The sequence below is a fragment of the Engraulis encrasicolus genome, chromosome 15, assembly GCF_034702125.1.
Source record: "Engraulis encrasicolus isolate BLACKSEA-1 chromosome 15, IST_EnEncr_1.0, whole genome shotgun sequence".
In the NCBI taxonomy this organism is placed as follows: Eukaryota; Metazoa; Chordata; class Actinopteri; order Clupeiformes; family Engraulidae; genus Engraulis; species Engraulis encrasicolus.
This window is the reverse complement of record NC_085871.1, coordinates 2,418,615-2,444,933: the sequence shown is the minus strand read 5'-3', so window position 1 is coordinate 2,444,933 and position 26,319 is coordinate 2,418,615. Positions and strand designations below refer to the sequence as shown.

Below are 26,319 nucleotides of genomic sequence, written 5' to 3'. Positions count from 1 at the left end.
CGGAGAGGGGCGTGGCCCAAATGAAAGATATAATGGCCTTCTGTGTCCCTGCCCCATTACTTTATCTTATTCTCGTTTTAGCCCCAAGCACTCAGCATTTCAGGTTCCACAAACACAATGGCAAGTACACTCACAATCTGGCGATGGAATGGGGCAAATTTAAAGTCCACTTCCTTCCAGCGTCTGTTGAGCTGGAGGAGATTGGGTTCCACAAGCTTGCCTGCACCGGCTTTTGACAGCATATTTCCCAGCTCACAGACTTCACCTAGATCCATCCGTTTCTGATCCATTTCACCGGCAACTTCCTGATAGATGAAATATTGTGTGCGCGCACACGCACATGAACACACACACACGCACACACATAATTTTATTTATCTGTGGTGAACAAGTTTTCGCAACATCACACATCACAGACAAACCTGTAGAAACATACTGTATTACACCTGAAATAACCAGAGCTAAAGCCCTTACAAAGTTATTTGGTACTAGGTTTATTAATAATATATATCAGACTGACAGAAAAGGGTAAAGCTGGGCAAAACAAAATATGCTCTATAATTACCTTACCTGATATAATTTGTGAAAGTATTATGAAATAAAGCACAGGGATTTTATGTTTTATGTTTCCATTGCTCAATGTCAGTTCTATCTAATGTCAGTTATATCTATAGTCTCTCTCTCTCTCTCTCTCTCTCTCTCTCTCTCTCTCTCTCTCTCTCTCTCTCTCTCTCTCTCTCTCTCTCTCTCTCTCTCTCTCTCTCTCTCTCTCTCTGTGTGTTCTAAAGTGTACGCCTGCACTGATTTGGCCAGGCAGCTCTCTTACCTGCTCTTATTTAAACAAAAGGAAAATAGAAAAACAAGCTTCATAAGATTAACAATTTGTTGCAGTGAATTACTACAAACACCAGTGGCTATCAACTACTGTAACAATAGGAGTATATACCGGTACATTTTCATCTTAAAATCACAAGAAGCAGCGAGGAATACAGTTAGACAACAGAGTACAATAGTTTCAGCATGCCTGCAGTAGAGTTGTCACTGAAAAGAAACAGTTGCATTTTAATGACTTGTAATTATTGGAAATGACATTACAATAACATTTTGAAAGAATTGTCATCACCGAAATGTAATCAAAATAAATGTTCAATGCTCAGGTTTGTTGTGTTTTCACAGTCAGGAATTTCAGCATGTGTTCGTTTCATTGTCAATACCTTCAATGGTGGCGCTTCAGGTGCATCAGGAAATTGGTCTATCTTTCTCTCAATGTCTTCCAACCACTTGAGGAGGTCACCTGATTTCCTGCGGAATTGGTACCACTGAGGAGCAATGGCCAGAGCTTTGCGCTTCCTCGACAATCGAAGCTCCTGAACAGAATAAACAACGATCAAGAAATAAAAACAGTATATACAAGCACATTTGATGATACAGTTGCCCCTGTTCACATCGGTCACCTTGGTCTCGGTCAGCTTGTTTGGGCCAGAGTTTGGTTTATCGTATTCAGACCATCCCAAATGGTCAGAAGCAACAGAAATTTGGTTCGTTTGGTTGTTTGCGATTGTCAAATGCATTGAAATGTTCAGTGTTCAAAGATGTCTTTTGTAAAAAACCCAAAATGTCATCCAAAATGTCAAAATCTGGTACACATAAAAAGGTAACTTCTGAGGAAATAGAATAGGCAACATAAACTGAGACAGCTGCAAACAATAATTCTCAAGTTTGAAACAGTTTATTTCAAGGTCACCCTACAAAGAAGTGCTGTGTGACGCATAGGACTTTATGATTCTGATCAGTCCTTACCAACTGCTATGAAATTTGCTTCCAGCATTATTTGGATCTGTGATGCTGTTTTTCTGATGAGATCCAAATAAAGCTATTAAAATGTGTGTGTGTGTGTGTGTGTGTGTGTGTGTGTGTGTGTGTGTGTGTGTGTGTGTGTGTGTGTGTGTGTGTGTGTGTGTGTGTGTGTGTGTGTGTGTGTGTGTGTGTGTGTACCTTTACAACATCATATTTGTTGCTGAGCTGGTTGTGTTTGTTACAGACTGCTTCTCTGCGGTCCTGATCTGCAAGTCTTCTCTGTAATTGTTGGCCTCTCTGAAGAAGTTCCTGCACTGCCCCTTCCTCACAATCCTTAAAAACCACCACATGCACACACACGCGCACGTACACGCACACACACGCACGTACGTACACACACGGGCACACGCGCACGCACGGGCACACGTGCACGCACGCGCGCACACACGCGCACGCACGCGCGCACACACGCGCACGCACGCGCGCACACACGCGCACGCACGCACGCACGCACGCACGCACGCACGCACGCACGCACGCACGCACACACACACACACACACACACACACACACACACACACACACACACACACACACACACACACACACACACACACACACACATTAACATGCTGGTGGATCATATCAATAAATTGGGTAAAATGGCTGCCATGTTATGAAATGCATGCCCCAATACATTTTATGTACACACTGAACAACTACTCAAACACTTAAGTTCTCCTCATTCGTTCCGTTTTCCAGACACACACCCTATCCTCCTGAAAATCCTCTTCTTTTAGCTCTTCACCACATTCCACTTCTTCTCCCAACATGTTGATCCATAAAAGTGCCTCGCTATGGTACTTCTCCAGTTCCTCTGCAGATACCTACAAAATAATAATAATAAACTTAAGATAATACATACATGTATATAACAATAATAAATACATACATGTTACATTTAATCAGTAGCCATCTAAATACAAAATAAAAATGAACAATATACAACAAATGTCAAAGTATTGTCACTATTTATTTATCTATTTATTATATTGCCCTTATTTTGCAATAAATACTGAAAAGGTCAGAAATGAATTAATAATCAACACAATTAAATGTAACTAGCCATTTTGAGATTGCAGGCCTACTCCAAGGGACCTTAATTTTAGCCCCTATTGCTAGGGAGTTGTGAGTGCAACTAAAATCATTAATCAAAACATTCAGAAAGTCAAGGAGTCAGGAGGAATCAAGGAGTCAAGGAATTCAGGAGGGCATTTCTCGACAGTGTCATTGCTAACTAAGTTAGCAACTTACTTGGTTGAAGTGCAATTTCCCATCCAGTGACAACTTACTAGGTTGCTAACTGGTCCAGATTAGTTCCATAAATGAAAAAACTTAAAGTTGGCCAGACTCAGACTCAAAGAGTCAAAAGCTGACAACTACCACCAGCAAAAAAAAAAACATCCTTGAAGAGGTAATGAATTTTATTTCATTAAGTATGTGAGAAAATTAAATCTACAAGCAAAATAATTACAATAATGTGCACCTGTCCATCAGCAATTCTTTTTGCGACTGCTTCAAATCGTTGATTTAGTTGAACAACTTTGGGTTGCACGATGGCTTGACAATGTTCGCCATGGTTTTTGATGAGGTCCTCTGCAAGGTCATTCAAAATCTCTACTTTCCGACGCACGTCTTGCAGTTCCATATGCAATGTCTGAAAAACAAGAAAGGTTTTAATGACTGTATAGGTTGGCCCATAAATGTCATGTCAAGCCTTTTCATTCCCATTTGGCAAAAAGTCCATGGCAATCGCAGAACATTGCCATGTAGGAGCATGCCATCAGGTCAGCTGCTTTCAACATCCCAGTCTGACAAACACGGCACAGTCATGCTGTTTATTTCTTTAGGTGAGGGATGTTCTGGGCAGTCATGGGTAAGCGGTTAGGGCGTCAGACTTGCATCCCAGATGTTGCCGGTTCGACTCCCGACCCGCCAGGTTGGTGGGGGGAGTAATCAACCAGTGCTCTCCCCCATCCTCCTCCATGACTGAGGTACCCTGAGCATGGTACCGTCCCACCGCACTGCTCCCCTTGCACAGGTGAGGCATAAATGCAATTTCGTTGTGTGCAGTGTGCAGTGTTCACTTGTGTGCTGTGGAGTGCTGTGTCACAATGACAATCAGAGTTGGAGTTTCCCAATGGGCTTTCACACTTTTTCACTTCTGTAGCACTGTTGGGCTGAATGTAAACAATAAAGCACATCTTGAACAAAAACAGCTGTGACTTGACTTTCTAACTATCCCTCTGTCCTTCCCAGGGCTCGGCATATGGAGTGTATTTGTTTATGCTATGTAGTTAGCAGTATCTGTACAGGTAATCAGGGGGATATATGCTGAGGTAATGTTCATCTTAAAATATCCCTTTTGGTGTGTTCTTTTTTAAGTAACTCTGGAAATTAATTTAAGGTTCTGGAGGTCTTATTGGCTACTACTTGTATTGTCATGGCCAAAATATAAGATGACTAAAGTTGTAAGTGTAAGCAGTGGACAAATGACATGCTACCACTTTGCTCAGTGATGGAATAGATCAGGGAAAAAAAACCTTGGCAAGGCAGGTTTTATGTATACAGTGCATTTTCATACAAGACAGCTCAATATGCGTCACAGAAAATGGCAAAGTAAAATCATGACAAAAACAAACGCACCGTGAACAGTTGTCCATCACCCCCCTTCGCCTCTGCCGCATCCATTTGGTTTTCAGCTTTGTCCATCCAAGCAGTTATCTCTTTCATGTTTCCCTCAAGTATAGCCATTTGTCTCTGGTAGTCCTGGAGAAAATGAAATATAAATCAGATGTAAAGATGAAGCTGAGAAAGCTTTGCCATAGCACAAAACAATCCTGTGTCAAAGAAAGTTTGACTGAGCATTGTCTACAGTGTAGACTATAGTACAGTATATATTTTGTATCTACATATCCACCACATATGTAGCCTATGTAGCAGTCAACGTTGTTTGGCTGCTCAGGAAATGCTGATAGGCTCTTCAGAAACCTGATGTCAAAGCCATACAGTACAAAGTGATTTGTATGTTGAATTTTGCAATCTTATAGGTGCCTACACATGAAAATTGTTTAATAGCTCCGGATCAATTCTGCAGATACAAAAATATTTGTGCACACAGACATTTGTGTTCATGAACAACTACTAAAGAAAGGTCTAGTTATGGGTAGAAAATATATCGGCACAGGCTCTTTTGCACAAGCACAATTTTTTAAAGCTACAAAACTTGATTTTAAATGTGGGTGTACAAAAGAATCATCATCAAAATCATTGTTGTGAAGGACTAGGGACTGTTCACATGACCAGGTATATCTATAGCTATAGCCTCCTGCTGGCCGTCCATGCATCCTGTGCGTGGAACCCTTGTGGCTACACTTGTGTAGATAATTGGAGTAGTTGTACACTTATGTAGTTAATTGCGAGTCTGAGGGTTACATGCACAGGTGCCAGTGGATGGAGGGGGAGAGGTATGAAGGAACCCTTTGCTGTAAGCTTTGGCATTTCTTGTTTGTGTGTGACCTGTTCACTGTTAGTTTGTAGAATGTTATGATTGATATCTGCATATTTTGCAGACGTTTGTGTCTATTATGTTGAAGAGTGTTAGCATAATAATGTGTATGTGTAGATTTAGTTGTCTATTTGGTAATTTCTTGTAGCAGTGTTTAGAGTAAGCCATTTCAAATGTGTGTTAGTGTATGCTTAGCCATGATTAGCCATTAATGTTGTAGTCACTATGTAGGCCTATACCTTTCTAAAGGGCACTTTTACTATTCGTTTACTATTTTGTTTTTACTTATAGAAACCACAACTGATATCATCCACAACTACAACCTACTATCATAAACAACCCCAAGCACAAAAATTGGACTATACCTTTCCACTGTATACTCTACAAGTTTCAATAAATACTCTGGACCTTTAAATCATGCCTGCATTTTAATCAGGTGGCTCCTACATATTTCTGACTTGGATCAAACAAATCAATCATTGTTTCGTTTTTCCACTATTTTGCAAAAAAAAAAGTGCTCATAAAAACAATTATTTTGACATTGTGTGACATGTAAAAACTCACTCTGTGAAACCCACCTGCAGCAGGTTCAACCATTCCTCATTACGGGACGTGACCGCGATCCAGTTACAATTCAGGAGGCTGACCTTATCCTCAACCAGAGATTCTTGACCTTTTAACAGAGAAGTACATTCATAAGTAAATTAAGGAGTCAACAATTTATGAAGCATATTTAAAAATATGCCGACCAAAGTGCAAAGCACTGTGCGGTGTCTGGCTAAAACAATAGACAATCACACACTGGAAAATGCCTTGGCAACGGTGTCGTGCAGTCCAGAAAATCGGAGGCATGGCCTGAGGGCAAGAGCAGCGCCATGGCAGACGAGGAATTGACTGCAGGTGTGCATAAGCAGACCCTGAGCCATATAATTCAGAGTTTTGACAACTGGATTTGCCACTTGCTTCAGTGTAGATTGAATCAGTGCCCTGGAAGCGGCTTTCTTTCCATACACAAAAGCACTACATAAGAAGCCGAAATTAAGGAGAAACAAACTACATTTCTGGGTAATTACCAACAAATAGCAATTGGCTTATTTGTGATTAATTCATTGCAATTCCCTGATATTACGTAAATCTGTGGAATAAGACATATTTTAGGATATGGGCTATACTACACCATGCTGTGGAAGCCACTTCCTGGCACTAACAGAACAGGAAGTGGGCACCATGTAGCCTAGAAATCTAGACGCCCCTAGAGGCTGCTGGGGGCTTTTTTGCTGTAGGGGTTTGGCTCGCCAGGCTAGGCACCATGAACAGCCCTGAGCCATAGAAAAAGTGGAACAGAGTGGTCAATGGGATAAGCTTGACTCTCCTATTAGTCTAACTTAGATGGCTCTGTGCAGACCTAAACTGTCAATTGGAATTGCATTGTGGGTGCGAGCATCTGCAAGTTCCAGCTCCAATTCAAAGAGGATGTCCAGTTGTCAATGTTGAGCATGAGGCCACATTAACTGGTGGTCAGCGTTGCCCAGAGCGAGCGTGGAGACGTAAAGGATTCTGGGTATTTTGCCATGGCAAGGATGCACCAAGTGTATCCTTGGAAAATACTATGAATGAAGAGCATGGCACTTGGTAGATTTTGAAGCATGCTTCACTTTGGAAACAGTACTTGGCCAGTCGCGATGACGTGAAAATGGGTGTTACTCGTTCTAGCAAGGCTAGGCTTTGAGAAATACCCACTGACAACCGGACATCCTCTTTCAAACGATTTTTTTCAGAGTTACCATTTTTATCGATCATGGCGCCACACCCACTGACCATGCGCCCCCGTACTACACCATGGCCAATGCATTTTCCATTGAATGACAGTTCTTATCCATTCTACGTTCTCCGGTTCTGCGGTGTCCTGTGACCTGTTTCACACTCCAGCCCTGGCAATGGGGCTATTGCATTTTCTCATGCCGTTAGTACTGACAGTAGAAGAAGAAATTACTTCAGAGATGGGCTATGATGCAACCGTGACCCACGCAGGGTAAAACTGGGATAAAATACACAACCCTATTTTGATGTCAGGTTGTCTTGCACACAAAGAGAACCACATGTTTGATATCCTCAGTTTGCATTTGGGGACTCTTAAGCCCTATCCCGACGGGACTAGTTTAATGTATGGACGTGGGGAAATGCGATTTTTATCTCAGGACGTCGGTAATAGAAATGGCCGATTCGGACTGGATTGAAATATCTCAGTAAACCAACAGAAAATAGGAGGGGTTACTCATCACGCACCTCTGACTGCACTTGTCGTCATGCCCATGCCAACTCCACAATATTGTTATTGATTTTTGAGCACATTATTGCGCATCCATGGAGGCATTTGGTCCCGTGGAACAATTCTAAATATTGCCTGTTGGTTTACTAACCCATCGAAATCAATTCTAATGCGTCTGCATGCATATCCTTTCATTTGGAGAGTGCGATTGACCATACTGTCTGATTTTGCGTCGAACACAGCTCGGAACAACTCCCTAAAACGAAACTAAAAGTTTACTGCAAGGCTGTAATGTTTGCAAGCCCGGAGAGAATGTATATAATGTGCGTTTTGTGCACTTAACCAGACATCTTAATATAGTGTCGCATTCGGACGGGATTATTATTACCCAAGGTAATATCTCCGGACCCTTTCACAGGAGGTAAAAGTCGCGATGAAGTTTACCCGACATACTCCGCTATCTTCACTGACTTGGCGCGTTCGGACGGGACTACATTTCCCGGTTATTATTACTTTACCCCAGGTCCTCCCATTAAACTAGTCCCGTCGGAATAGGGCTTTAGATCCAGTGAAATGCTGTTAGAACCATCAGAGATATGGACTTGAGACTTGACTTGGCAATATTGAGAATGGCTTGCGAATTGATCTGGACTTGTACACTACTGACTCGAGACTTGACTTGGACTTGACAGTTTTACAATTGAAATGATTTGCAATGGCATGTCAAGTTTAAATATATTAAATGTTTGGCCTTTGTACCAGCAGGCCTACTATTTTTGTTAAGAATTAAACTGGCAAAGGGGGTGCATGCATAGCAGTGTAGAGAGGTAATTAATTTATGACCAAAATTAGTGGTCAAGATTGTGCGTAGCGTACATGGTGATTTTTTATGGACTTGGTAAAAAATGAGACTTGGACTTGACTTGGCCTGGGTACGACTTGGACTTGGACTTGGAAAACTTGGCCCACAATTGCTTATGATGCTTCCTTGGGAGTAACATTTCACCAATTGCTCTAAGGGCGGCGTTTCAGGCCAATAGTTGTGTAGTTTGTAATGTCATGAATGATATTTGTGAACGAATCGGTAAAAATAATTTAAAAACATTGTTTGGCCAGTTTTTGAACAGCTTTTGGAAAGGAACAAGCCACTATGATCTGGCTCCCGTCAAAGAGCCATAAATCCCATCTCAAGTAGTTTGAGGCTATCTTGAGAGAAAATTGAGCAATAAAACAAACCTTTCAACACAGCCTTTAGAGATTCAGCCAACTCTCTCACAACAGCCAGCTGTGGTTGCTTCTTCTCTGTCTCTTTCTGGGTTGCCTATTTCAAAACACAAGCAAAAATAAAATCTGATATGCAAGGCTTTGTTACCATTTGTTCTCACATTTACTGATCAGATCAGTGACCTGCATATTTATGCACAGTTTCTGTACATTCACTGATACAATTAGTATGGGTAGGTCAAGCTACCCCCCCCCCACCACCACCACCACACTTTGAATCTGCAATGCATTACGCTATGCCCAACATGTGGGCACATTAACTCCATAACTTAATTCGTCGGCTCTTGTGGAAAAAGCCCCTGTGACATTTTGTCACAAAAAAAGTTTCTAATGTGTTTTCACATGCTTGTACCTTTGCCCAAATTAATTCAGCTTCCAGATCTTTAGGCATTCCTCCTACAGCCGAACGATGTGTCAACTCGGCATCTGTAGCTGCAAGCCATTCTGTCAGAGAGTTCAACTCCTTGTGCAATTTCCGTGACAACTTCAGACTTCTCTCGAGCTCTTGCTTTCCTTCTGTTACCTGTTAATCAAAACATCACATCTACTGACAAAAAAGACAGTATACTGGCACAGCCAGATTTAAACCCATGGGCAATTACGTACTGTATCATACAGTATAGGGTCACTCCATATCAATTCACACGCCCTGCTCAAGTGAACCTGAGTATGTTACACTTAGATGGTGTCAAGCATGTATGGTGGTAAAAAGTGATTTGTACAAATAAAAGAAAAGTGTCCAGTCTGTAAAATCAAGCGTGGTAGTCGGACTGACAAGGTTTGGTGCTGCCTGAATGCCGTCAACATTGGATTCATTTCACCAAAAGAAACATGCATGTCAACATGTGCTGTGACTACCAAATCAGATCATGATTCACTCAATGGGATTTTAGCATAGGGTGTACCCACTTTTGTGAGATACATTTTGAGGCATTGATGACTACATTTCAAATAAACAATACAATTAAGTGGCTATACAAGTTGTACACTGCTACTCTTCATTGTGTCAAAGTGAAATTTCTTTAATGTTTTCCCATGAAAAGGTGAGGGGTGTACTCACTTCTGTGACACACTGTATTTATTCTTCTCTCTATATACTTTCTGGAACATTTGTCTGCTTGTCAGATGTTTGTTGTCCTTGTTTTGTTTTGTATTGTAGTGTTTGTGTAAACTGTTACTACTTTGACCGGCAACCAAATCAATCTTCAGTTATACAGTACATTAGGTCACCGTACCTTTTACCCCTTAGTTGTGTGTGGCATACTGACCTGTGCACCCAGCTGATTGTACAGCAGCTTGAGTGCTGTAAGGCGATCATCAAGTTCTTTGGGGTTGTCTGTCTGTTGTCGCTGCACAATTTGCCTTCCAATCTTGATGACCGCTTCAATCTCACCCTTTACCTCGCTCAAACTTTTATACAGTTTCTATGGGACAAAGAGCATTGTTATTAATATGCTTTCCACATATGGGCATACTTCATGTAAGTGGCTCTATGTGACCAATAAAGTATCATTTTAATTTAATTGATATCCCAGTATGGTTAACTTGGGAGTTGTGTTGTGTGGTTCTTGTGTACCCTTCATTTATTTCAGAAATGTGTTTATTTTTGGACAGTGCCATAAACTGGTCAAATTCGACCCAACAATGTCTTCCACTTTTGAACCGTAAATCCAATTTCCAAAATTCCTGGAATCCTTGGACAAATTCATTTTCTGCCAGGATAGAGTTTTCACCTTTTTTTTTTTAATAGTTTGGCTGAGACCATCTTCAGACTATGCTGCATCCACTCATAACTTGGATCGACTGACATAAGTGAGTAAGTCCACAACGTCCAATCAAATTAGGCGGTGAAGGACAAATTCTTTGTATTGAAAAACTACTACTCCTCCCACAATTTGAGAGAAGACCTTCAGATCCCCTTTAAACCCTATTGCATCTCTGCATGCCTTAGTTGAATAATTGCCAAATGCATCAGGGCACAGCAGCCGATCCAAAACTGCAGCAAAGACGGCAAAAAGGAAGTGAGCTCATATCATAGGAACCAAATTTGATACACTTGACCTCCACCGATCACATTTCATCCACTAGGGGTCCTACAATGATTGTTATTATTATCTTGAAGTGAATGATCATTTCTGTTCACATATTATTGAATTTCCTGTGTACATTTCTCGCGTTGTTATAGACATTTAGCTGGCTAGTTAGCTAATGCACCCTGAACTCTTACCATGCAGTCGTCAAGTTGTGTTTGAAGTACGTCCTGCTCAATACTGCGGGGTGCCAGAGCGCCACACTGCGCCTTCACCTGCGCAAGAATGGCCTCACACTCCCGGAGTCTCTGGTCAAAGTTTGCTGGCTTCTGGAACAACCTAAATTTTGCGTTTACCTCATACAGCTTATCCTGGAAAAAAAAGATCAAAAAGACATTTTATTGAAATTTAAAGGTGCACAGTGTAATATTTGTTACCAATTTCTTTCCAGAATTCATGCTAACCATTCACCAATGCTTTTTTACCAATACGTGCCACCACCATCAAATGCCAAGTATTCATTATGACTGGGAAAACTGCACTTCTCATACATGAAAAGGTGGATCTTCTCCACGTCCGGCAATTTGAATTTCCAAAAATAGACATTTTAGGTGTGACACTTATTTGTACTTTGGTCATACTAGTAAATATTAGTTTATTATTTAGTAAATATTCATGAAAGGATCAAATAGGCAGCAGAGTTTCACTGAGCAGCACAGTTGCAATACCTACTCTGGCCACCATTCTACATAGTGCACCTTTAAGCGATACTACTGTATATTGAACCAATTGAACCATATAAATGGCAAGATTGTCCCACACCTACGCACAGTATAAGAGGACAATTCTAAACTCACTGCATGTTTTACCTTTAGTATTTCTATGGATGTGACGAATAAAACTTGTATCCTTGTAAACATGTGTTGGCAAAGTCAACTCACAAATGTGGCATCAAGATGACCCTTGATGGTGTCAGCAAACTCGGCATCTTTCAGTCGGTCCTTCATGTCATTCAGGTTCCCCTCATGGTCTGCTAAGTCGGTCTGGATTTTCTGCAGAAATATCAATATAATATTTGCAACATCTTGCTCATTCAATGAATCATGAATACTGCAACTGTGTAAACAGTTGGTACTTCTTACTTTGAGCTGTGAAGAAGGTTGAATCAGAGCAGTTACGTTTGTGAATGTAATGTCATTTCCGCAGATTTCATTCATTGTCATTCCGCAGCACTTTGACTGCACAGTAATGTTAGCTGTGTTGATATGTTCATAATCAAACAAATAGTATGTGAATACACCTTGTAGTTCTGTGATAATAAAATACATATAGCAGTTAGCAACTGAGATGGTAAGCACTAATATTGCAAACGGCCAGAGAAGTATTCCATCATCAATGTATGCATTGTAATATTTTGTTGCACATGTCTCCAATAATGTTGAGTTTCTCCTGACTCATTACAGGAAAGCTTACACACCAGAATATTTCGTGAGCTGAGAATTATAAGATTCTATCTCCATTTTTGGTAAAATTGAGTTATTTACATAATCTGACCCATTGCATGTTTATTAATGCCTATGTGGTGTTATTTTTGTGAAAAAATATTATTTTACATTGTTATTAATAAAATAAAAACGTTCTATCTCACAAAACAGCTGGGATGTAAAAACTTTGATGCTCAATATCTTAGAACTACCCTAAACGGAGATAGAACCTTATAATTCTAAGCTCACGATTTCACTATATGGGGACTTCCCCTCATTAAAATAATAAGAATAAAAGGATTATAAGATATTGTAGTAGATAAAGAAAGTTCACAAACCTGAGCTTCCTGTGGGACCTGCGCTGCATCGATGTGATCATTAAGGTAGCCAGTAATTTGTCGATCCGTTTCATTAAGTGCATCGTTGATTCTTTGCAGATCCTTATCATTTTCCTGGATCCACTGAATACGTCGCTCAAGTTCCTGCTGTCGTTGTACCGTCTAAACACAGAATTGACAAATCTCATTACAAGAGTGTTTTTGTGTAGGGAACGGCCTTATTCAGTATAATACAGTTTGTACAAAGTTACTGAATGTTCAACATTTTAGCAGTGTGCTTAAAATGACATATAACCCAAAATTCTTTTAACTGCACTGATCTTAAAAATCAAAACATGGGCAGAATGCATCAACCATTTACAGTAAGTAAGTAAATGGCAAAACATGAAGAAAAAAACAGTATTCGGCTGTTCAACAAAACAGCAGTGCCTCCATTTTCATTATAAAATCAACACTCACTAGAACTTTAATAACTGGAAAAAATCGGACAGAGAGAACTTTTACAAGCTGAGTCTGAAAACTGTATCTGTGTTGCATGGAATCAATGTACTGTATCTCCAGCCTGTGAACTGGTATTGTAGCCCATACAATCTCTAGCAAAAACAGTGGCTTGCGTTGTTGCTCACGTTGGACTGGTGTCATTTTGAGCAGAACTATTTGAACTTAACATCTGGATTTGAAAATAATGGGAAGTGTTACCTCCAATGAAAGAGAAATGTAGGAACACTTTAAAATTCATGAGAAATTGAGATTTACAAGAATAAAATGGTACTTAAAAATATCGTTTTCACTGAAGTCATTAAAATCACACACAATTTTCAGACTTTTTGCATTATGAATTGAGGTAGAGTAACACCCAGTAGAACATCCTACAAGAATCTTACAAACATATTGCTTACAGAGTAATCCTACCGCTATTATTAGCTCTGATAATCATCCCATGGCCACGTGTGCATGTGTGCAGGGCCGGATTAACGCACAGGCTACATATACGGCCACAGCAGGCTACACATATGGCCACAGCATAGGGGCCGGGCCCCACCTGCTAAAGGGCCCCCGATTGCCCTTGAAGAGCCATCTTGGAACAAAACAAATCTGACAATATTATCCCTCACTCCTGACAAAGAATTATGATTCTGTCTTAATTATGGTGCAGTCTATGTTATTTTGTCATAGAATTTGCCCTCCGCAGGGGCCTACAGCAACCTGTTGCCTAGGGACCCCGGGCCATCTTAATCCGGCCCTGCATGTGTGTGTGTTTGTTTGTTTGTTTGTTTACCCCTTGCTATTCCCAGTCATGTCTCAGAGCGAACATAGAAGTGGCTGCAGGGATGTTACAGAGTGAACATTTTTTCTTTTTTTTCTTTCTTTCTTTGAGAATTGGTATTTGGTTTTCAATGGTAAGACATACTGTATCTGCTTGCCTTTCTTATACATACAACTTGCAGTATGCATGTATTACTAAATGAATATGCCACCATCCTTTTGCAAAGTATCTGTTCATGTTGTTCATCTTAAAATAACAAAATGATAGAACTGAGCCAATTTGTGAAAAATGACTGACATGCCAACATGTTTTTAAAAGAAAGCAAAAGCAGTTTTAGCCCTAAAGCAAGAGATCAACACCAAATGCTGGGAACATCAAATGCTAGGTCTCACATTCACTCATACTCACAAACACTTGCACTCCATCAAAAATATCTGCCCTTTGCTCTCCTTTATAAATAAAAAAGACACCAGCCATATCACACATACCACTGCTGCTTTCAGACTGTGCTATGACCAACTCGTGAGTATCGTTCAAGATGATTAAGTCATTATTTTCTTATTACTGTCATCACATGACTAGGACAGAGAAAGGAGATCTGGGAGTGCTAATACTGTGTACAGGTCGACAGTTGACATTGCTGCATGAGGCACCATAAACGTGTGTGTGTGTGTGTGTGTGTGTGTGTGTGTGTGTGTGTGTGTGTGTGTGTGTGTGTGTGTGTGTGTGTGTGTGTGTGCGCGCATCCGTGACAATTGGTGCCGTCAGAGCTGATGTGTGAATGTGAGAATGTGTTTGTATTTTAAACCACTTTGAGTCACCTGCATAGTTGTGATATTGTGCTACAATAATAACAACAACAACATGTATTTATAGTCATATGGGTTGTAAAATGTAAGATGATGATATTAAAAGACAGGTGTCTGTCTATAAAATGCTACGGTACAAGAAATTGCCTTGTGACCCAAAACGATCACTGGAAGTGTAGTATGTGAGCTGATCAGAGTAATAATTATCTCATTAACAAGGCATGGGTACACTTCCCCGTCCTTCCACATCTCTCTCCTGCTCATTTTCTGACACACTCTCTCAATGTCTTGTCCAAATAAAAAAGGCATACAAACAAAAGAGAATTCAAATACCCAGTTTGTGACTTCCCTAGTGAAGACATAATCTAAGGCAGTAGTCTCTGGTGTACGTGGAGCTGGAGACAGGGCCAGATTAAGATGGCCCGGGGCCCCTAGGCCACAGGTTGCTGGAGGCTCCCAAAAGAAGTCAATTTTGAGACAAAATTACATAGCCAGCATCGTAATTCCAAACTAGAAATTAAGAATAACATATTTGCAAATTTATTTTTTTCAATATTGCATCTTGTCACCATTCTGCACCATTCTTTGCAGCTGCTAATACATATTTCTGGAAATTCAAAATGGCAAACATGGAGAATATCCATCTTTTAATGCCATTTTCCCGGTCATAATGAATACTTAGAATTTCATGGTGGTGGTAGGTATTCCTGAAAATCTTAACACCTGTGAATGGGCAACATGTATTCTGGATACTAATATAATACTTAACTAGAACGGGCACTCGGTAGAGCGCAAACCTTCGCCTACGCCACTTATTTTTTTCTGGCCATCTTCAGAGTGTGGGGCATAACATTCTCCAAATGTTGGTGTTAGTTTCATTTAAATCGGACCGGAATATCGTAATATTACATTTTTCGCCCATTCTTGACCTCTTATTCAATTCAGCATGCACACGTTGTTCTGGCAAATAGTGCTTGCCAAAGAAAAGTCACTGGAGCCAGAATTGACCGAGTTAAGATGAGAAACGTGCATTTCGCAAGGTCTTGACCCCACTGACCGTTGACCCCCAACCGCTAAATAACGTATGGACACCACCATGATGTGTGGCACATCACAAGATCGGGTATTGAATTCTGCACATCTTGGCACTGGTTTCAGGCAAATCGGATGCCAATTAACCGAGATATCGCAAATTTACGTTTTTGACCTTTTCGTGACCTTGACCTTGACCTTTGACCCAATCACTCCCAAAAAGTAATCGATTGTTCCTTGGGTCATGACCAATCATCACACTAAATTTCATACAAATCGGCTCATTTCTGAGTTATATGAAGTACAAACAAACAAACAAACATATTCACAAATAAATAAATAAATGCACAGCGGTCAAAACATAACCTTCGCGGCGAAGGTAAATATTACACAGTGTAGCTTTAAGTGTGCAGGCTGAATAATAGTGCCACCCTGAGGGCATTAATGAAAATTCACAACATAACCGTGACCTCAAGTAGGTCCTTCATGTTTCCTACAAAGGGGTACCAATATGCTGTAATAAGCCCCCCCTGAGAGGAAGGTAAAAAGTGATGACGTCTTTAGGGAATTAATCTGTAATGAAAAATATCACAAAGCATACTCTTTGCATCAGCTCATCCCATCGAGTGTTGAAATCCTCCAGTTTGTGTGCGATGAGCTCATCCATCACACCACCATCAATTAGAGTTTGAGACAGCTCCTGGATTTGTGTGCGCCCCTCTTCTGGGTGTTCACGCACAAATAACTCCAGACCCTGAAATACGAGAACACAATAGAAGGCCAATAACATTTATTTCAGGCTCAAATCGTACTTTTGTTTAGCAGCATTGTACATCTCTAAATCTTGTCTATACTTTAAAGTCAGAACATGGTGGACTCAGATGGTGGACTCAGATATCTGATTGTAGCTACTAGATCTTAGTCTTGAGGATTTGCAGTAATTGTTTTGAGTTTGTATGACATCATGATTGGGGTTGATGGCAAGAGCCCAACAGGGGCTTGCTAATAAATACATTTAAAACAGATTCATTTTTATCTGCATTTCATCATGGTGGCTCAGTTGGTAGAGGTGCCTGTTTGGAAAGTCACAGGTTCAAGCACCACTGCCTGAACCCCATCAATGTGTCCTTGAGCAAGATACTTAACCCCCAAATGCTCCTGGTGGCAGGGTGGTACCCTGCGTGGAAGCCACGTCCACCATTGTGTGAATGGGTAGATGTGAGGCATACAGCACATGTGATGTGCTTTGAGTACTTGAAGGACTGGAAAAGTGCCATATATATGCAGTCCATTAACCATTCATTAACTTCTAGGGGTGATAATCACATATAATCTTATTTACATTCTCTTTAAATAATATTATTCTTATTTTTTCATTTTTATATTCTCCCTCTTGTTCTTAAAGGGACACTGTGTGAGATTTTTAGTTGTTTATTTCCAGAATTCATGCTGCCCATTCACTAATGTTACCTTTTTCATTAATACCTAACACCACCATCAAAGTCTAAGTATTCATTATGACTGGAAAAATTGCACTTTTCATACATGAAAAGGGGGATCTTCTCCATGGTCCAATTTCCAAAAATAGCCATTTTTAGCTGCAAAAATGACTCTACTTGGACCATACTAGAAAATATGTGTTTATTACTTAGTAAACTTTCATGTAAAGATCCAATTTGGCAATAGGCAGCCCAGTTTCAATGAGCAGCATAGTTGCAGTACCTTTTTTGACCATTTCCTGCACAGTGTACCTTTAAAGGTGCACTGTGTAAGATTGTGGTCAGAGTAGGTATTGCAACTATGCTGCTCAATGAAACTGAGCTGCCTGTTGCCAAATTAGATCTTTTCGTGAATATTTACAAACTTATGAACTCATATTTACTAGTATAACCAAAATACAGTAATTTTGCAGATAAAAATGTCTGTTTCTGAACAATCAAAATGGTGGACCATGGAGAATATCCCCATTTTCATGTATGAAAAGTGCAATTTTTGATGGTGGTGGTTAGTATTCATAAAAAAGTTAACATTTGTGAGCAGCATTAATTCTGGAAATAAACTAATGAAAATATTACACAGTGCACATTTAAGCACATTGAGTAACAACTAATTAAATGTGCAATATAAACACATTGACTGATTGATTGTCAATTTCTTTACATGGACTGGTCATGTATGTAAAGAAATTGACAATAAATTAGACTCGACTTGACTTTGACTTTGCATACCTCCAAGGCCTCTGTAAACTCTTCCAGTCCTCCTTCCATGTTCTCGGTCTCATCCAGTTTCTTCTCCAACTCATCCAGCCAGCTGTTCTCCTGCTGTAGGTACGCCAGAAGCTCACACCAGCACGCCCAGACTTCCTGTTCACCGGGGACACAACACTCATTTAGACGTACAGTACATCTAAAGTGCTCAACATTCACACAGTATGTAGTGTCACGTAGAAGAGAAAGGTATCTTCCGCACTCCTGCACTTCACAATCTGGTGCGTCAGAGGAAAGGAAAGGACTAGTAAGTGCAGATAAAGAAGAAAGTCACAGGAACATCTTCAGATGTCTGCATTTGCAGTTTCCTGTTTTATTGGGCAGAACGTTTCTGAAGAAGACGTGAGAACGTCGAAATGTTAATCCAAACTATCTTTCTATTCTATATACAGTATGTTTTATTTCCATGCAAGTGACTAATAATGTCTTGCAATCCTTATCGTGGTGAATTAAACAAACTAGTTTCCCAAAGAATATCTGCAGCATTTTGCATTTGCCAGTAATAAAAAAATTAGTCCAAGTACCTGCAGAGTTTTGCATTTGCCATTGAGCCGACTGCACAGATGCTGGTAGTTTCCTGTGAGGACGTCTAGCTCCGCCTTCAAGGAGTCGTGAGCCGCGGGGGGAGCCTTGGCAATAAAGTTGTTCACCGCCTCTGTCAGCAGGTTGACCTTCTGTTCTTTCTGATTCACTTCCTCTTGTGCTCTCTGATACATAAAAAAATAATAAAATGCATTTGTATTTGTTTATCTATTATACACACTATAGGCCAGTTTGGACACACCTTCTCATTCAATGCATTCTCTTTATTGTTGTGGGTATTTACGTACAGTACATTGTAGATTTTCAGAGGGTATCAAAACTGTGTATGAAGACATAGAATTATGTGCTTAACAAAATTATCCTTTCTAGCGGTTTTCTAATAGTGATGCAAGCACTTTACATCAACAAGCCACAACCCGTGGTTCCACAGGTCCACAGATGGTTCCACAGGTTTCAACAAGCTAATAGACCAATAGACCAGGCGACTCCAGAATGGAAGTAATTGACTGAAAATTTCAGAATATGTTCAGAATACCTTTAGGAATAACATACTAAAAGTCCCCAGGAATCCCCCTTGGGGTTCTCTGAGAAATTCAAGATGGCCCCCAAAATGATAGTTTGTGTTTTTGCGCAATAACTGTTCAGTGGGTGGATGGATTGACTCCAAATAACACTCTGCTATAAATAGGAATAGCATACTTAAAATCCAGAGGAGTCCAACTTGTCTTCAAGATCAAGGCAACCCTTGTTATCCACTAAAAATGTCGCTGGTCTTGCATTATTGCAAGTTTGACATTACCTTTAGTAGGTGCTTTAGTCTAATGCGCCTTACGCAAGAGGATATAATAATCAGTTACGTACACAACCTGGAGGGGAGAGCCTCCATAGGATTCTTGTAGTTTGAGCCAACCTCATTCTTGTAATGGTATGTAGCTTGTTCCATCGTAGGGATAACAATTTGAACTGGAATCGCATTGTATTAGCAGAGGGCAAGACTAAATGGTTTGTCTTGGAGGAACACTGATTCCTGTTAGGATACCGCTTTAGTATAACCTTCAGATAAGCTGAACCAGTCCCTGAGTTGGATTTCAAGGTGAGGGTCAAGGCCTTGTGTTTATCTCAAGACCATGGTAGCTAATGCACACTAAAATGGGAGGGACATTTATTGCACTATAGGGTCTCAAATGCCCTGTGCAAGTTCTCTAAATGCATGCATTTCTATAGTAAATGCATTTCTATACTAAAAATGACAAAGTATTTTTAATCTATCTATTGAACATGGGTGGTGTTTTCTCTGTCCGTTGGAAAAGTGCAATAATGGAGGTAAAAGTATTAAGTATATGGAAATTACTTCTTGGGGATCAGGTTTAAACAGAAGAACCAAAATTGGTGGAGAATGAGTCGGGAGGTATTTAAACACCCCTTATTATTGATTGGGCATGACAATGGCAGTTTCTTGAAGTGAAATGTGATGCCCTTGCTAGTACCATATGAGTAACTTGACATTTGCCAGTCCTTCCCTATCTGTCTCTCCCCTCTGAGTTCCTGTCTCTCTCACTGTGCTATCGCAAAAATGAAGGCCAAAAAGCCCTCAGAAATGTTGTAAAAAGATTCTCATGTACTGTAGAAGCGGTAAAGGATCTGCACACTGCTTGCAAAAGACTTAATTTATTCGGAGCAACGTTTCGATCATAGATCTACTTCAGGCATCTTGTAAAAAAGATTCTCACCTTCAGCTCTTCAACACCCTTGTGTAATTCATCTGGGTTCTTGTACTGAAAGTCCCTCTCCAGATAGTCCTCTTCTGCTTGTGTGATCCACTCTTGCATCTCCTGCATCTCCTTCCTCAAGCTAACCGTCTTATCCAGGCCCCCTTTCAGAGCAGATTTCTTTGCATATGCCTAAACGCAAAAGGAGACAGGTCAATCAAAATGTGTTCTCCAAGGTGTGACCTTATCCATTTTGACCGGAAGACTCGTCTGCGTGTTTTTACCTTTCATGCCAGCATTTTTTTCTGAAATACAATGCTCAGGTTTAGGAGCCTGAATATGAATTTCACATAGGCAAAAACTGGCCTTTTCAGCAGGCATTTTCAGGTCAAAATGGGTTAAAGATGTCCTGCCCATTGGAAAACACCAGGAGTAGTCTTAATGGAGAGACATTGTCTGACATACACCATGACTTGCTCAAAAGACCTGTCTGAAGACCTACAATCAATAGGTATTTCGAAACCACCAATAAAATATTTAGAAAATGTTAGAAAATGAGTTAGAAGAGTTAGAAAATGTGTCTACAGTATAAATGGAGAAAGCTCAGCAGTGTTGCTTCCCTTCAAAAATGACGGTAAGAAGGTAAGAAGGACTCAGAGTGTCAGTTAACTTACAGAAATCACTGGAAAGTGCCACCATCTCTGTTGACACATTCACAATATAGAAAAAAAACCCTCATAATCAGTTAAATGATCGGTGAAAATATACTAGTAATTGGCAAAATTAACAGGTGGGGGGGTGCATGCTTTACAGCACCACTGATTAAATAGTCTGTAGGCTGATGAAACAAAAGCTGAAATTTGGGAGGTACTGTACATACAACAGCATGTGAGGAGGGAAAACGGAGCAGCACACCACCACAAAAACCTTATCCTCACTTTTAGGTATGGTGTGGGGTGGCTTTCTGTCTCAGAGTCTGGACAGCAGAACAATGAACTCACAGGTTTTTCAAGACATTTTACAGAAAGTCGTCATGGCAGTCTGTGACACAGTGGAAGTGCAATTGGTGCGGCAAAAGGACAACGACCCAAAGCATAAAAGTAAATCAACTTTAGAACTTATAAAACTAAAGAAAACCTAAATGTGCCATAAAGTACATCATACAACAGGATGTACCTTTCAGCTCTTACCTGTTTACAAATGTTATCCCACTGGGCATTCAAACGATCCAGTTCTTCCTTCAGTTTTATGCCAAATGGAATTTCGGCCTCCTTTATCAAGGCCTGGCCCACTTCATTAATGCCATTCACACTTGGCTGGATGGTGTGAATGTCATTTACCAATGCCTAGGTGAAAAGAAAACAGATTTTTAAACGCATCAATCAATCGGTAAATCAGTCAAACCAAAAAGATCTATATGGCACATAGTCATACTCAGTCATCATTAAAGGTGATTGAAAGACATACTGTATAACGCTTACTTATTGCTTATAGGGGTGGTAAAACAAGTTATTAGGTTGAGGGGGCAATTACTTTTTCACATGAGGTCACAGAGGTTCAGATAGCTTTTTCCCCTTAGTGAATTAAATCAGCAGTTAAAACACATTTTGGTGTCGATTTCAGAGTTATCCCTGACTACCATGTCAATGTCCTTGATCTGAAAAGACTCAGAGTGACAAAGATGCAATAAAAGCTAAGAAATGAGTAAGGCGGCAACTACTTTTGCACAGCACTGTAAAGCCTACAGATATAAGCATGCAATCTATTTGATATGACAGAACAGACAAACATTTTCTAAAAGAATTATAGAACATCCAACATTTTCATATTACCAGTTACATCATAAAATGTAGGTCTGGCATATGTATGAATCATAATAGATTGTAAATACATACCTTAGGAATTATACTTATTGATACCATGGGCCTATTATTTATCACTTCACATTTCACATTTAAATACAGCACATTCCATAGTATTGCCTATAATTTCAAGGAAAACTCCTCAAACAGAGCACAGATAGATGCTCAGCACGGAGATTCTCTGCTTGTTTTTGTTCTCTACAGTGTGGCTTGGTGCATTCTCCTGCTGGAAAAACAGTCATCAGACTTCTGGGGCATTGTCAGAACAGAAGGAAGCAAGTTTTGGGCCAAGATAACTTTGAATGTTGCTTCAGTCCCTCACGCGTCCCTCAACAAGATGAATCTGCCCATTTCCAGACCTGCTCGAAGCACCCTCAGATCATCGCCAATCCTTGACCAAATATTGCATCCAATCCAACACCTGATCGTCTAATGGTTATATAGAGTCCTGGAGAGCTCTACAAACCACAGTGTCTTGCAGCTGCTGTGAAATTTCGCAGAGAATAGGTGATGATCTGAGGGTGCTTCAGCAAGGCTGGAATCGGTCAGATTCATCTTTGTATGTGACTTTGTCAGAGTGGAGGGAAGCCAGTTTTGTTCCACAACAATTTTGCAAAGGGCGCACTACTAATATCCCCCAACTTTGAGGATTGTCTTTTTCAGCAGGACGATGCTTCAAGCCTTGCAGCTCGGTCGATTAGTGTGTGGATGGAGGACCACAGATCAAAACCCTGTCATGGCCAGCCTAATATGCAGGCCCGAGTCCCAGTGAAAACTTCTGAAATGTAACCAAGAGGAAGAGGGGTGGTCACAAGCCATCAAACAAAGCTCAGCAAATTGAATCTTTGCACTGGGAGTGGTATCAAGTCATCTAAGCACAATGTGAAAGACTGGTATACTAAGGTGCATGAAAGTTGTGTTTAAAATACACTATTATTCTACCAAATGTTGATTTCTGAACTCTTCCTTAGTTAAAACATTACTATTAAATTATGATGTTTTAGAGTGAACGTCATCTTGTTTTCTTTGCATTTTGCAATATTGCATTTTTTGTGTTATTTTGACCATTTGTAACTTTCTGCTGATAAATACTCTAAATGGTAATATTTTCATTCAAAATTCAAAGGAAATGTCAGTAATTTACAGAATAAAACAATAATGTTCATTTTACTCAGACACATGTCTATAAGTAGTTATTTCAGAAAAAAGAACATATTTCGAAGTGGTCTAATTTTCTGCAGCTGTATCTATTAACCACTAACTCTAAATCATTTTTTAACAATGAGTAACAAACAAAAAACAAACAAAACAAACAAAACAAAAACAAGAATATACCACACAACTTTGTTTCTACCATCAAGCAACCTTCTGGTGCTGATGTGTGTGGGTTTTTTTTTTAGGGGATTGGGAGGGATTTGTAGCAGGTGGGTATTTGAGAGGGGAGGGGGGGGGGGGGATGGGTTCCTACTTGCTGTACTCAGTTGTGTTTTTTGGTAATTCTGCACTATTTGTTGTAACCATTGGAATCTTTAATAAACATTTGATCACAAAAAAGAAAATACCACACAACATATTTCGGCCCACATCATCCTCAACCCTCCCACCTTTCCACACAGTCTCCAGCAATCAGTATCCAAACCCCCCCTCCCCCCCTGGGATATGTGCTTTCTGCTTTGGGGTGATAAAGAATCTGACCAGGCATTTCCATCCACATTCTGTCCAGGTATAAGAATTAGTACATTTCCATTGGATATCACAACAGTTGGACCATTCTTCATCAGATTTGACTTGACTGCTTTCTACTTCCCATTTATTCTTGATATATTCTGAATAGTGAACTTGTTTAGTCATAAATGCTTGGTATAGTTTTGATATAAGACCTTTATTCAAAGAGGAATAGGCTCCTGACAGAACTACCTTGATTATTGTATCCTCAGTATCTATATATTGTTTCTTAATATCTTGGTCAAAGTAATGCCGTAACTGTAGAAGTCCTGCCTTCCTAGGCCATATTTTTTATAGTGTTTGGAAATCCTTTAGAGTCCCTTTCTCCATTATAGAATAGAATGCTGTTATACATACCCTGAATCTACTATCTAGTTTGTTTGGTTTAAAATGTGGGTCAAAAGCACACCATCTGAGAATCTTGAGTTTCTCATGTAACTGGTGGTCCTCTTTTACAGAATTCCATATTTTAAGTTGAAATTTTATCCATGGGATTTGGATCGTGTTGATGATTTTTTTTCAAGTCTGAGTTACCAAGTACAGTGTGTATGGGGGGGTTCTTTACCAATAAATGATCAATGTCCTTCCATCTCGTAGTGTAATGTTAATTACACAGTTAAAAGAACTTTAATCTGAGAGGAGAGCAAGTAGTGCTTCAAGTTTGGCACAGACAACCCAACATTTTTCTTTCCCAATTGTAAGGTTTTGTACCTAACTCTTGGGTTTTTACCTTGCCAAATAAATCTGGAGAACATTTTGTCCCACTCTGAGAATTGTTTGGAGGAAATTTCTACGAGCAGGGACTGAAACAAGAACAGAAGCCTTGGGAGAATGTTCATTTTCACAGATTCAACCCTTTGAATGAGACTTGGGAATTGATTAGTGTTCCATCTTTGCATGTCTGATTTTAGTCTTGACACAAGATGATCATAATTCATTTTACACTCTAAACCATTTTCATTTCTGACAATTGAGGTCATGTCTTGATTTGTTCGTTGTGCTTTTCTTTGACTTTGACTCACAGTGCATTGTTCTAGCTGCTTCTCCAGAGCCTCTGTGTCTCCCAACGCTGGCCATTCTTCATTCAAGAACACCTCCACATCAGCCATCCATTTGCACAATGTTGAAACGTCATTCTGATGCCGGAAAGAAAAGCAAAACACACATACACACACAAACCAGGTTGTTGTTTAATCATGTCCCAAGCTTGACTTGATAGCAGACATAGCAACACTATTTATACACTATAGCACATTATCATACACAGGTTAACTGTCATTCAATGTGCTGAAGATTAAAGAAAGAGAAAAGGCCAAAAGCAGATGAAAATAAAGCATTTTTAAATTTATTTTTAAAGCATTATACTGTTGGGGCAGTTCTAATTACTGTAGGACAGGAAGCTGATTCCAGCATTTGGCAGTATAGTGAGTGACTAAATGCCATTCTTCTGTCTAGATTTGACCCTAGGCATAACCAGTAGTGGAGACTGAAGACCTAAGACATCTAATTAGGATGATATTGCTTAAGCATATATAGAATATATTTAGGGCCTACGGCATTTAGTGACTTAAAGACTATCAGAAGAGTTTTAACCTCAATTCTAAATCTCACTGGTAGCCAGTTAAGTATAGGGGCGATGTGTCTCTTTTCTTTTTTTGATAGAAGAAAGGGCCCTGGTAGACTACACATCATGCTGTTGCACATAATGTCAGGGATGGGGATGTTCAATGATAGGCACCCTTGGCATAATTTGTTTGAAATACATGTATGCTTGCCCCTGATGATAATATTTTAAGTCAACCAACAGAGGTGTCAAAAGTCAGATCGAGAGTGCTCCTTAGGATTCACTGATTTAGGGTTGGTTGGATCAAATTTGTAGTGCTTACCAAAGAATATAATTCTAGCTGTTGTCCAACAGCAATGTCAGCTATTTATCCACCTGACGTCAACACGGCACAACTGATGGCCCCACACATTTCAATAAGCTTATTTTTGTCTATTTTCAAATAAAAATGCCCAGTCAGTCATGTCAATCCTAATTGAACATTTAAGACCTCCAATAACTCACTAGAATTGTAGAACTAGAATTTTGAGACCTAAAAGCTAGTTTTAAACACTTGCCAATACAAGCATTTTACAGATATGTTCTTGATCTGATATTGAGTCATAGCCAGTTACTTGGAGAGGTCAAACCTGTGTTGGAGGGAATCTGTGGCAGGGTTTTTCACTTTTACTTTTTACTTTTTGTATCACTGTTTCACCTAGATAACCAGCTATGCTGACCAAGTGACCCATTATCAGATCAAGAAAATCTCTCTTGTATTGTTTGTATCA

General features: G+C 39.9%; 1 protein-coding gene across 4 annotated transcripts in view; it reads right to left on the bottom strand.

Annotated features, from left to right (window-relative positions):
* The window catches only part of dmd (dystrophin), a 233,406-nt gene that overhangs the window by 132,266 nt on the left and 74,821 nt on the right, over nucleotides 1-26,319 (bottom strand). For all 4 annotated transcript variants that reach the window (XM_063216797.1, XM_063216798.1, XM_063216800.1 and 1 more), the window contains 19 exons: nucleotides 25,008-25,121; nucleotides 21,589-21,744; nucleotides 20,420-20,590; nucleotides 18,671-18,853; nucleotides 18,108-18,242; nucleotides 16,481-16,633; nucleotides 12,772-12,933; nucleotides 11,891-12,001; nucleotides 11,147-11,320; nucleotides 10,188-10,343; nucleotides 9,272-9,442; nucleotides 8,872-8,956; nucleotides 5,945-6,039; nucleotides 4,505-4,627; nucleotides 3,345-3,515; nucleotides 2,569-2,685; nucleotides 1,996-2,130; nucleotides 1,215-1,367; nucleotides 135-305 (listed from right to left, as the gene is read on the bottom strand). In XM_063216797.1, coding sequence (XP_063072867.1) covers nucleotides 135-305; nucleotides 1,215-1,367; nucleotides 1,996-2,130; nucleotides 2,569-2,685; nucleotides 3,345-3,515; nucleotides 4,505-4,627; nucleotides 5,945-6,039; nucleotides 8,872-8,956; nucleotides 9,272-9,442; nucleotides 10,188-10,343; nucleotides 11,147-11,320; nucleotides 11,891-12,001; nucleotides 12,772-12,933; nucleotides 16,481-16,633; nucleotides 18,108-18,242; nucleotides 18,671-18,853; nucleotides 20,420-20,590; nucleotides 21,589-21,744; nucleotides 25,008-25,121 — 2,736 coding nt within the window. The remainder of the gene's footprint in view (nucleotides 1-134; nucleotides 306-1,214; nucleotides 1,368-1,995; nucleotides 2,131-2,568; nucleotides 2,686-3,344; nucleotides 3,516-4,504; nucleotides 4,628-5,944; nucleotides 6,040-8,871; nucleotides 8,957-9,271; nucleotides 9,443-10,187; nucleotides 10,344-11,146; nucleotides 11,321-11,890; nucleotides 12,002-12,771; nucleotides 12,934-16,480; nucleotides 16,634-18,107; nucleotides 18,243-18,670; nucleotides 18,854-20,419; nucleotides 20,591-21,588; nucleotides 21,745-25,007; nucleotides 25,122-26,319) is intronic.